Source organism: Tachyglossus aculeatus, chromosome 7 (genome assembly GCF_015852505.1).
Source record: "Tachyglossus aculeatus isolate mTacAcu1 chromosome 7, mTacAcu1.pri, whole genome shotgun sequence".
NCBI lineage: Eukaryota > Metazoa > Chordata > Mammalia > Monotremata > Tachyglossidae > Tachyglossus > Tachyglossus aculeatus.
In genome coordinates, this window is record NC_052072.1 from 37,054,475 (window position 1) to 37,067,635 (window position 13,161).

The 13,161-nt window shown below is 37.7% G+C and overlaps 1 protein-coding gene across 13 annotated transcripts in view; it reads right to left on the reverse strand.

Annotated features, from left to right (window-relative positions):
• The window catches only part of DLG1 (discs large MAGUK scaffold protein 1), a 241,181-nt gene that overhangs the window by 11,466 nt on the left and 216,554 nt on the right, over positions 1 to 13,161 (reverse strand). For 6 of the 13 annotated variants that reach the window (XM_038749480.1, XM_038749484.1, XM_038749490.1 and 3 more), the window contains 2 exons: positions 6,379 to 6,478; positions 1,783 to 1,824 (listed from right to left, as the gene is read on the reverse strand). In XM_038749480.1, the coding sequence (XP_038605408.1) occupies positions 1,783 to 1,824; positions 6,379 to 6,478 (142 nt within the window). Of the gene's footprint in view, positions 1 to 1,782; positions 1,825 to 5,754; positions 5,789 to 6,378; positions 6,479 to 13,161 lie in introns of all 13 variants that reach the window. The other 7 variants (XM_038749488.1, XM_038749483.1, XM_038749493.1 and 4 more) reach the window with 3 other exon arrangements.

Genomic DNA, 13,161 nt, shown 5'->3' on the forward strand with positions numbered 1-13,161 from the left:
CTTAACAAATACCATTATTATTATTACTAGGTAAATATATATATAAATGAAAGACACACATGCATAATGGCTCTTTCATAGTAAAGAAACCTTCCATAGAATTCTATTTTCTGAACTAGCTCGTACATTACTGGGTTTACTTGAAAAAATGTTCCAAGAAATGTTGATGAAGCCACCTACTTCTCAACAAATCTTTGAGTTAGAAAGAATGTCAGAGATTATACCGTACCCTTTCGCCAACAGATGAAAGCGTACCAGCCGTAAAGGAGGGACAGTAAACTCTGTTTCGCTCTAAAATAATCACAAGTTCTAACACTTTAAATGCAAGCATCTGAAATACACTTCAGCAGCCACATGCTCTTTTCAAAAAAGTTTTAGTGCTCTGCAAGAAGTTTTAATAAAAAAATGTTTTCACAAAAGACATCTTCAAACTAGTGGATGGATGTTGCAAAAATATCTGAATTTAATTTGGCCATTTGGCCATGTCAATTTATCAATGATTACAATTTTAAGTTTTTTCCATTATCAAAACATACAAAGAAACCACTGGAGGCGATTTGGAGAAAGAATAATTGACCTAAAGCCATCAATCTTGAAAAACTTTGGCTTGGAAATTCCGGCGTGTTCCAGAAATGAGTAAACTCATTTCAACACATTCACGTACCATTTACATTAAAATGATACACGTGGCAGATGAAAGTCTTCCAATCTTGTATATTGGCAGAAAAAAACATTTTCTCTCTTTCTGAAGCATGGAGCACTTACCCTATTTTAACCTCAGAAATCAAGAATATTAAGTCTTACTCCGATGTCAAGTTTTTATAGCAATGGGTGAGCAAATATTTTAAAGTTTATTCTTGAGGAACTGCTCGTAAAAATGCCATGTTACAATTTAAGGCAAAAACATGCAACTTGGATGTTACTAACCTTCAAATAACTAATGCAAATGAGCTAGATAAGATGGTACATACTTTCATAACCACTTTTATACTGAAAATTCACTCAACTCATCTAACCTATGGAAGTTTCTCCAGATAAAAGCCATGAAAATGTTTACCCAAGACATCAATTTGCTAGGAATTCAAAAACCAGTTAGGCAGAACAATGGACATAAAAAGAAAAAATATAAATTAAAGGCCACTGAATGAGGGCCAAAAGTATATATTGTCAGTATGGATGTACATAGAAAGATATTAATAAAGTGGCCCTTTTGAACAGCCATACTCATCTGTAATCAAGATTACTTTCAGAATAGAGAGCAGTAAAAAGAAATTAGAAAGTATTTTAATTTAAAGTGCCATACCAAAATAAAAGCCATAAAATTCCTTTCATATAATCTACAATACTCAGATGTTTCACCTAAAAAATGGATCAAGGGTACCCCAAGGATGAAGAAAACATCAGAAAAAGAATGAAATTAATGAAGATAATTTTCTTTGATATATGATAAATGATAAATGGAAATGATAAATTTATGTTTTCCAAAATTAACTTTAGGTCCTGAAAATGCCGCAGCAGCAAAATTAAAACTTTCAGGCATCTGAAGGCAACTAGAGCAAAAATAGAGCTCTGTTATGAGTTGGAGAGATTTTTTATTACTTTTGGAATACTAATAAGAACCATTTTTCCCACCTCTCCCCAATTACCCATCTAAATGCAAAACATCTAAGTTTCAAAATTCAGAAAAAATCTGAAGACAAAAAAACAAAAACCCCCAAACAAAGCAACAACAACAACAAACCAACAACATAACAGGGATTACAAAGAATTTAAAACACTTACGGTAACTACTTTCACTATCGCTGGCATTAGAAGTTATATGCTCTGAAATTGCAACAATGAAAAAAAATGAAAAACATGAAATGTCATGAGTTCAAAAGAAGACTGACAAAAATCAAACATGAAGAAAAGCTGACCATTAAAAAAGAATTGAGGCATACATATAAACATGTAAAGCATAAAAGCAAAATTAAAAAAAAAATTATTACTGATTACCTTATTGAGGTCATTTCAGACAAAGGACCCTAAATCATCTCAGAAAAGGGACTCCTTATTAGTACAATATTCCATTTACTAAGTTGGTATAACACACTAAGATAATCTGAAATCCTTAGCAAGATCTAAGGCCTGATAAGAGGATAGACGCTTTTAATCTATCTTTTCTACCTTGAATTTGTCATTTAACAGGCACGCAAAATGCAATTTGACACAACTTGCAGTCCAATAACACTACAGTAAACAATATCAAAGACGATATTTTTACCTGAGGACCAACAAAAATTGTGTATTTTTATTGCAGATCTTTGGGTCTTTTAGACGGTGAGCCCACTGTTGGGTAGGGACTGTCTCTATATGTTGCCAACCTGTACTGCCCAAGCGCTTAGTACAGTGCTCTGCACACAGTAAGCGCTCGATAAATAAGATTGATTGATTGGGTGCAAAATAAGGGATCCTGCTCTGATCCCAGCTTTGTCTAACTGCAAATCAACCAAATCCTGTGTTTCTGACATATTAAAAACACTTTTGAGGTCCCATGGTCAGATTCCTCAAAACGCATCAAATGGTAACCCTGGAGGATCAATCTACGCTTAAAACAGCAAGATCTCATCAATGAGATTATGGATTATAATTATTAAACTAATAACACTGGTAGGCAAATGTATCTGAAATTGTTTAATTTTTGAGTGGCCGCCAATAAATGACAGTTTATTAAACGACAGTATGTATACCTTGGTTCTGTTAAAATTAAATGAGGCCTTACTTTTCTTCGCCCAACTGCTGTGCAAATTCCATGTACAAAATACCTTGGGCAAATTGATATTTAACTAGCCTAAAGGCTCTATCACATAACCTGCTGGGTGAGAGAGCAGCAAGGTTATTTAGCAGAGAAAGAGCTAGTCCAGAAAAGGGTCAGAAGGACTGTGGAGCCGTTTCCAGAAGCACTCTCTTCTCTGTCTGCTCCGAGGAAGCAGCAGCAGAAAGCATTTTGGTTGGTTCCGATAATCAAATGGATCTTAATAAACAGGGATTTTTGTTTTGCTTACAGACGACAGAGATAAAACAAGATATTTTGTTCCTTTGACCGGCAGTGAGAGCACAGACTGGATGAGATAAAAACACATCTCTGGAAAGGAATCACATTTCTTGGGAAAGACATCAGGTAGCGTATGATAGGGAAATTAAGCACACCAACAAATTTACCTCACTCAGCTGGTACTCAAGAGCTCCCTTTGATCCCTTCAAGTTAAAAGAGCATTCTAGATGCTAAGGGAATTTCAGCAGGAGTAGAATTGAAAATCTGACCCCCAACATATATAGAATAAAAAGTAGTAAAACTTATTGTTAGGAAATTGCAAGTTAAGTGAAGTTTGAGAAGGAAACATAGCCTGGTGCCTGTGTAGCCAGAAAATACAATTAGAAGCCTAAAAAATTCTAAAAGAAACAAAAGAAAAATGCTACGCCATAAAGAAGAAATGGATGCCTTTGGGATAGAATAAAAGAGACACATAGTCAGGAACTTGCCTGAGGAACAGAGAAAATAACTAAGACATTATTCAGTGCGGAAAAAAGGCCAAATCTTCTTGGCAACTCAGCAACATGAAGAAAAATCTTCGTAAACACAGACCTATATATTTTAAATTGGGGCTTTTTAAATCAGAGTTCTGACAATTACACTGAGGACAGAATTCAAAGGCTTTATTTGCCGCTCTGAATATGTAGTTGGCATTCTGAAACACCACAATCATTAACCCTGGTCAAAAACTTCGTTTAAAGAGTCTATTATTGTCACCAAAAATTATGAAAATGTGACAAAATATATATATATGATATGTGGGTTAGTGTCAACTGAAGAACAGAGAATTCTTATCTATTGACTCAATAAAAGGGAGAGGGCCACTAAGCTTCTATTTGGCCACAGCTCTCTATTACAAATGAGAAATCTCGTGATCAATTGTGGTAAATGACTTGCCCATGGGCACGGAATAAGTTGGAGGCGGCAAGGAAGATGGTCTCTGCCTCAGTGTCCAAGACTTAAGCTCGTTGTGGGCGGGGAACATGCCAACTGTCCCAAGTGCTTTGTACAGCGTTGTGCACATAGTAAGCACTCAATAAATTCGATCGGTTGAGCTACTACGGCCTGAACGTACCTCAGTATATTACATAAATGCATCTTTAAGTAATGTTTGGGTATTTTCAGTCATACAAAATAACTGTCATTAGGTTCACGACTGGACACGTTATAGGGAAGATCCTTCTGTTTGCTTTGAAATAATTTGCCCATCTTTGCACCTAATACCTAGGAAAAAGATGTCTATCTTTTTCTTTGAAAATATACCCCTGTACAAAAATCACTTCCCTCAAACCCTAAGCCACACATTCTGATGTAAGGCACTTAAATCTAGCCTTAATGCAAAAAAAAAATATCGGTTTATGAATTCAGAATCTGCCCACCTAGATCGCAGTTCTAATATGAAAGTTGGGTCATTTTAACTGGAATCAAGCACCCTGTTTCCAGTCAGGAGGGCAACAGAAAAGCTTGCAACTGTGAAAATCTGCTTCCTAAGCCAAGCATTCTGATGTAAGGCACTTTAATCTAGCCTTAATGCAAAAAAAAAAAAAAATATCGGTTTATGAAATTCAGAATCTGCCCACCTAGATCGCAGTTCTAATATGAAAGTTGGGTCATTTTAACTGGAATCAAGCACCCCGTTTCCAGTAAGGAGGTGTCAGGACATAACTATGGATACATTTTAAGAAGTTCAAGAATATCTCTTTGCTTAAAACCATCTAACCCATGAAATACATTTTTACAAGTACACTAAAATAAAGCAAGGTTTTCAACTATTACTTTATAAATGCTTGAATTTAGTCTCCTTAATCTTACTTTATGACATAGAGCTCTATGTTGGGACATTCAATGGCATCTCTTGACAATGGAGAAAACTGCTCAAACGCTGCTTAATTTTTGCAATAAAAAAGTGCTAAACCTCAGAGATAATTCTGCAATGTTACATTTATAATGAATTTGGATGTGTGGTGATAACAGTGTCATCATTACCAAGCCCAGATGCATCAGAGATATGAATCACCATTTCAAGAGATGAGTCCCAGAATGCTCTAGCACACAATGCAAGTCCAAGAAATAACTATCGACTAACTCACCGCTCCTACCAATTTAACTAACGGAGAGGCTAATGCTGGTAGTTTTTGGTCACATCCTCTTTTTATCTTTTTCCACATCTTTTTTTTTTAAACTTTAAAAACGCAAATCATTGGGCATTTCGAAAACTTCCTAGTATCTAAATTCCTTTCTACCTGTTTTGCACTTTGAGGACATTTCTGACTTTTACTCCAGGACCTACTAATTTTATCGGGGGGAGGGGAAAGAGGGTGTCAGGTAAGATAATAGTTTTAAACCTAAATAGGCAGAGAAGACTTTCTAACCCCCATAAGGACTGGTATTAATTTTCACCACTTGAAAGCTAAAAAAAATGGAAAAACAGATCACGAGACAACTAAACGTCAAAACTACAAAAATGAATAAAATATGCATGGCACAACAAAATGAAAAGTTGCATTTTGTGGTAAATAAAGAAGTTCAAGAATGTTATCATGGAAACTCTATAGGCAATCTAAATAATGAACCTCCTTATGCCAGAACAGTGCTACCACCAATCTCAAAATGTATCTGAAAAAGGTAGGCTTGTAGGTGGGGAGGTTAAAAATAAACTTGGGGGTATTTTGATCACTTACTCAGGCCTTTTGATCCCATGTCGTCAGGGAACTCCTGCAGAGAGTAGTCCCCAGAGAGCAAGCAATAAAAAGATAATCAAAGAAAATAGTTGTCAGTAATATATAAAATTGGCCCTACGATTAGAGACAGTTTCAAGACCATTACAGGTGTGCGTTTTGTCCCTAAATGGAACCTTTGCGATTCAAAGAGCCCCCTTGCACTGGGAAAGCAAAGGCCGGTATATGAATACCACCCTCGATGATTTTAAAAGTAAAATGGTCAAAAGAACTTAAATGGATTGTATACGACAGATTTTTTTCGGTCATATGTTTTCTCTCTAAAATATTCAGATTATGGCAAGAATTTCCAAACTCAATCCTGGTTCCAAATGAAAACTATTGCACATGGAACTTCAATCAGCATCTAGTTGGCTACGAACGAGGAACTGCTTGACGAAAAGAGTTTAGGGATTTGCACAGGTGACCACCTGCTGGTTTATAAAATCGATTTCTTGCCAGTCATCATGTTGGAGGTCCATTAACCTGTTGCAGCTCTTGAAACTGTCTCCATGGTAACGACCAACTGCAGGTAGCAGGCCCTTCTACAGGTGTGTTGCAATTCTCCACTGGACTTCACATACTTACGGTCAACATCACTGGTTTCCTGCTCACTCTGGTCCTTGTTCTTGTAGAAGGGAAATTTTCGGGAAAAGAGGTTCTTTTTACGCTTGTCATTGAATGACTGCTGAAGAAGAGAAGGAGGGGCAAAACAAAGGGATGTCTAATGTCCGTGAACAAAAGGCCCACCCTAAGCAGCTCTGTGGAAGCTGACTCCTGTAACCACACTATGCAGTTTCGGTTCACATTTATTTTAAATTTAAATTTTAATTTTAAATTTATTTTAATTCATTTTAAATCAGAAATGTGAGTAGGTCTTTGTTTTGCGCAGTGCCCTCTATAGTTTTAAACGTTTGCAACTTGAAAGTATTGCAAGTTTTCCGGTTTAGAAAAACGAGCCATTTGGTTGCCAAAATTCACAGTGTGTCACACTTAACAAAAAAAAAAAATATGGACTATAACAAGTAAAATCTCGAATGGTTAACATCTCCTTCCTAAAAAAATAACCAAGAAAAATTTGTTCCCAACCAACCAAAACCTGCGCACACACCCAAAATATTACACTGGCTGCTTGTATGCTGTTTTCCTGAATAATTCTAATTAACACAGCTCTTTGCGTGCTCATTTTTTTCAGGGTTCATTTCTGGATGAGAACTCAAGGCCAAAGATCTATTAAACTAAAAAACAGTGACCCTGGCAAAGCTCATTTAATTATTTTAGAATTTTTCTAAAGTTTCGAATTTGGATGTTTCTCTCCTCCTTCCCTTTGTTTTTGGTGGAGGTGAGGTGATTGGAAAATGGAAAAGTCAAAGTAGTAGTAACAGTACTTATTAACACAGTAAGCGCCCAATAAATACGATTGATGATGATTAAGAATTAATGTGTGTTGAGTACTTTAATTGCTGGAAAAGAATATTCAGGTGGGCAATAAACATGTTCTCTGTCCCTTGTGGGGGGAGATCGGGGGGAAAGAAGTTGAGGGCCTGGAGGAAAGTGGAATGGGGGAGTAAATGAAAGACCAACTAAAATTTGGGAAAAAAGTTTCAAGAAAAGGCATCTAAAAGAATTTGTCTTGTTTTTGTTTTGATTTATCTTTTGTTTACGTACTAGAGGCGATCAGAACAGGCGACCTCGTATCTCAGCAATAATGGTGTAAATGTATATCACAGAAAATAGCTACAAGAATTAGAGTAAGTTTAAATCTAAAATAATGAACCCAAGATCATTTATTATAGGTTTTCAGCAAAAACATTACCTTCTGGGTATTCGCAGAGCAGAGTACTTTACTAAGCGCTTGAGAGAGTTCGATAGAACGAGCAGGCATGATTCTTGCCCTCAGGGAGCTTACAACGTAGCAGCGGAGAGGACATTAAATTAAAGGAGGTGACCAACTATAGGGGTCTGTAGATGTGTGTCCTGGGAGTCTTTCCAATCACTTTCTGAGGTGAGTGGAAAAAGGGGTGGGAGGGAGAAAGGGGAGAGGGAGGAGAAGAGGTAGCAAAGAGCCTAACATCATGTGTTGGATAATCGAGCACTGACTTATTCCTACTCAAAAATTGCATTTTCCACTTTTACTTGAACAGATTTTACAAGTGGGTGGGAACCAAGGGGGCTTGGCTCAGGGGGAGGACGACTTCCTGAACAAATTATGCAACGGATCTATAAAGCTTATCCATAAAACTTTTACCGTTTGGCTTTAAAGAAAAAGGGTCTGAAATGCAGGGTTGGCAAACCAACAACTGTACATCTGCTGAGAGCAATTCTGCAGTAGCATTTTCTTGTGCTCTCCTCTCCTTCAAGTAGTATGCTACAGACATTATAAATCATTTGTTGTTATCAAAAACTGTGAAACACCCAAATAGGCACAGCTATTTACTCTGGCACCATGCTTTCTCTAAAAACTCAAAGACCAAAATTATTTTGTAGCTCAATACTTCTTGCGCCAGGGAATCAATATTAGAATTCTGCAGGACCAAAAAAATCACTGTATATCCCTAAACAAGGGTACAGCTATTTACTCTGGCACCGTGCTTTCTCTAAAAACTCAAAGACCAAAATTATTTTGCAGCTCAATACTTCTTGCGCCAGGGAATCAATATTAGAATTCTGCAGGCCCCAAACAAGGGGCCTGTATATCCCTAAACAAGGTTAAGTGAAAATAAATGCTAATTTGAAATCTAGTATAAAATGGCAAGAGTAGTGAAATTACGGGTTTCAATGTATCAGAATTTTCAAACTTTTATGTTGAGGGCAATATTTGAAATCTTTTCAATCACCTTGAAGAGAGTGATTGCCTCTACAGACTTCCCCTCAGTCAACTGCAAATACAGTGGTCAGAGTCAGTTCCATAGCAAACAACCAAAGGAAATATGAAATTAAAAAAAAAATGTTCGATTCATGTTTGAGATCAGCAAAAATGGTATCTTTTAGATACCCCAAGAATATAGGATAGAAAGAAATCACTGTTAGTTGGAGATTTATTAATTATATTTAATGACAAATCCTCCACAAACCCAGAGGCCGTTAAAGCAATAACTTATTACAATTAATAGCAGCAAAGGTTAAACAAGACAATACAGGTACGGACAACGCAAGTCATGCTAGCTTCAGTTTCTCCATTCGCCCCAGTCAAAACTTGGAAGTGGCAGTTGAATCATTAATACTGTATTTGGAAATGTGGTAATTTACGTGTTTGAAGAGTTTGTAAAAATACCACAAGTCATATTAATGATGAGAGCATGTTAAACAACTAGGTATACCTTTCATATTTGATACCTTAAAATATCCATATGAAAGTCTAATTATTCAAACGAGAAACTGAAATCCTCAAGGGTTGCAGTTGAAATAAGGCCCATGAAGAGTTGAAGAAACGAGAAAACATGGAATGGGAAATCTATTTTAAATAGAGAAGTGCAGTTCTATATCAATGGCAAGCGTATTTTTCCCCCACTCAGAATCTCATGCATATTTTTGTGCTGTGTTAGAACACAGTGACTGTGAACAAACTTGGTTACAGTCAACGAACAAGGCTGAAATATATCGTTAATTCAAGTTAACTGCTTACGGTTTTCTAGTAGATAAGTCACAACATGCAATTCCTTATCATATAATTCACTGTACAATAACACTGCCCCAAGTTATTGTTTACAGACATGAATGAAACACAATCACAAAATCATTACAGATACACCTTTTTTTTTTCCTGTGGGGACACGTAATGTGTCCTGTCATTAATTTTCCCACTATTTAATACACTGCCCATTTTTTAATGAACGCTATCAAATTCGAGCATCTTGCATTGTCAATGGGTCACGTATTTCAACTTGCTTATAAAATACCAATCGTGAATTAAAATGCCTTCTCAAATCTAATTCCAAATTCAGAAAAACTGCGGCAAACATGAGCAATTCAATCAAATTCTATGGAAGGAGTGGTTAAAATAAATACTCCGTTTTTTTCACTCGAGGACTAATCTGACAGAAGTATCGTATTTAGGGCTAAAGAATAGTGACGTCGTATTGGACTGCCAATGATTTTTTTTTTAATAATCTAGGGGAAACTAAGAAAAATATTATAGGCTACTCTAAAGCACATATGAGGATTGCAAAAGCGCTATGGTATTGTTTAATTCCAAAAGCAGTTTGGTGCTGACAATGAACATGGATTGAATTTGTGAAAATTATTCCAGCGCAGTCTAAGTAACGGAACCCAAGACTACAGGTGGCCAGCTGGGTTTATTAGGTAAAAGTCGACGAGCCTTCTTCATTTGGGCCTCTCCACAGACCTCCAATCAATCGATCAATCAGTGGTTTTCAATGAGCGCTTATTGCGTTCCTTTTTTTCCTCAGAGAGAGGAAAAATTTGTAATATTTGTAATATTGGCCTGGAGATGGAAGGAAACTAATAGCGACTTAAGAATTAAGAGAAGATGCTCTCCCTACACCGCGGGAGGGTCTTGGGCGTAGAGAAATAGAGGCATTTCCCCCTCCCCAAAGTAGAATACTCTGATTTATTCAAAAAACACGCTTGACTTTTGCTAAACAAAATACTCCTTTGAAATTCCTCTTTTCCGGGAACCTGTCACCCAACTATATTGGAATGTATTCTCCTGAGCATTGGGTACAGTCTCTGCTTATAATTAGTGCACAATATATACCACTAGTTGATTAAAAAAAGATTTTTCAGATGCTAGTTTCTAAATCCCAAGTCTCAGAGTTTGAATTTAAAATATAACAAAAAGCAGGGCTGAGTTATTATTTAAGTATGTACTCCTTGGAGATACGAACACACGTGGCTATTGGTGTAGGTGAAAACAGATTTTTCTATCTGCTTTGAAGTTTCTGGCTAAAAATGCTTCTTTCAAAATACACTTTCGAAATGGTTTCGAAAAGGTTACTTTGATCTTTAAGGTTTACCAACAAAAATCCACTACAGCATGTTCAAAAGCAAAATATTTACTCTATGTCACGTGGCATGTATGCTGCATTGCCAAATTCTTAAGGCTTTTCTAGTTTTCAAGACTCTAATTTCTATTAAAAACAACAAAATTTCAAAAAAAAAAAGGAAAAAATCCCAACCATTCATTCATTCATATTTATTGAGCACTTACTGTGTGCAGAGCACTGTACTAAGCGCTTGGGAAGTCCAAGTTGGCAACATATAGAGACGGTCCCTACCCAACAGTGGGCTCACAGTCTAGAAGACTGCTTAACCAAATGCTTAAACATAAAATCACCTCATTTTAAGCATTTTAATAATTATAATGATGGTATTTTTAAGCACTTACTATGGGCCAAACACTGTTCTAAGCGCTGAGGTAGATACAAGGTGATCGGGTTGTCCCATGTGGGGCTCACAGTCTTAATCCCCATTTTACAGATGAGGGAACAGGCACAGAGAGGTTAAGTGACTTACCCAAAGTCACACAGCTGCTAAGTGGCAGAGCCGGGATTAGAACCCACAACCTCCGACTCCCAAGCCCGAGCCCTTTCCCCTCAGCCAGGCTGCTTCTCTGTTTCTTGGATAACTCCCAAGAGAAAAGAAAACACCCCTAGTTCAATAAATTTAATTTCAAAATAATAAACGCATGTCCACCTGTCCTAAAATTTACCATTTGGCTCATTTTTTTAAAAAAAGATGTTACTGTCTAACAAACTACATTCACGACAGGAAAACTGTCTAGTCGACCTTGGATTTTACTAGGATGGTATTTTAGGTGCTTAGTATGTGTCAAGCGTGGTTCTAAGCATGGGCATAGATATCGATCAATCAGTGATATTTACTGAATGCAGAGCACTGTACTAGGTACCCCAATCAATCAGTGGTATTTACTGAATAAACAGCACTGTACTAGGCGTCTGGGAGAGTAAAGTACAAAAGAGAAGACACATTTCCTGCCCACAAAGAGCTCCCAGTCCAGAGGGGGAGACGGGAATTAAGATAAATTATGGATGGGCACATTAAGTGCCGTGGGAGCTATAGGTGGGGTGAATATCTAGTGCTTAAAAGGTAGAAATCCAAGTGCCTAGGCGATGCAAACGGGAGGAGAGCCCCCTTCTATCAATCAATCAATCAATCGTATTTATTGAGCGCTTACTGTGTGCAGAGCACTGTACTAAGCGCTTGGGAAGTACAAGTTGGCAACATATAGAGACAGTCCCTACCCAACAGTGGGCTCCCAGTCTAGAAGGGGGAGACAGAGAACAAAACCAAACATACTAACCAAATAAAATAAATAGAACAGATATGTATAAGTAAAATAAATAAATAGAGTAATAAATACGTAGCCCACTGTTGGGTAGGGACCGTCTCTATATGTTGCCAACTTGGACTTCCCAGGCGCTTAGTACAGTGCTCTGCACACAGTAAGCGCTCAATACATACGACTGAATGAATGAATGAAAGAGGAAAAGAGGACTTAACGGGGAAGGCCTCTTGGAGAAGATGTGATTTCATTTCTAGACTGTGAGCCCGCTGTTGGGTAGGGACTGTCTCTATATGTTGCCAACTTGGACTTCCCAGGCGCTTAGTACAGTGCTCTGCACACAGTAAGAGCTCAATAAATATGACTGAATGAATGAATGAAAGGAAAAGAGGACTTAATCGGGGAAGGCCTCTTGGAGAAGATGTGATTTGATTTCTAGACTGTGAGCCCGCTGTTGGGTAGGGACTGTCTCTGTATGTTGCCAACTTGTACTTCCTAAGCGCTTAGTACAGTGCTGTGCACACAGTAAGTGCTCAATAAATATGACTGACTGAATGAATGAATTAAAGAGGAAAAGAGGACTTAATCGGGGAAGGCCTCTTGGAGAAGATGTGATTTCATTTCTAGACTGTGAGCCCGCTGTTGGGTAGCGACCGTCTCTATATGTTGCCAACTTGTACTTCCCAGGCGCTTAGTCCAGTGCTCTGCACACAGTAAGCGCTCAATAAATACAACTGGATGAATGAATGAATGAATGAAAGAGGAAAAGAGGACTTAATCAGGGAAGGCCTCTTGGAGAAGATGTGATTTCCTTTCTAGACTGTGAGCCCGCTGTTGGGTAGGGACCGTCTCTATATGTTGCCAACTTGGACTTCCCAGGTGCTTAGTACAGTGCTCTGCACACAGTAAGCGCTCAATAAATACGACTGAATGAATGAATTACACGTAACGGAAGGAAGGGAGAGTGGTGGTCTGTCACATATAAAGGGGGGAGGAAGAGTTCCAAGCCAGAGGGGAGACCTGATCAAGGGATCGGCGGCCGAGACAGAGGCAGCAGCGTTGCTTAGTGGATACAGCACAGGTTGGGGAGTCTGAAGGACCTGGGT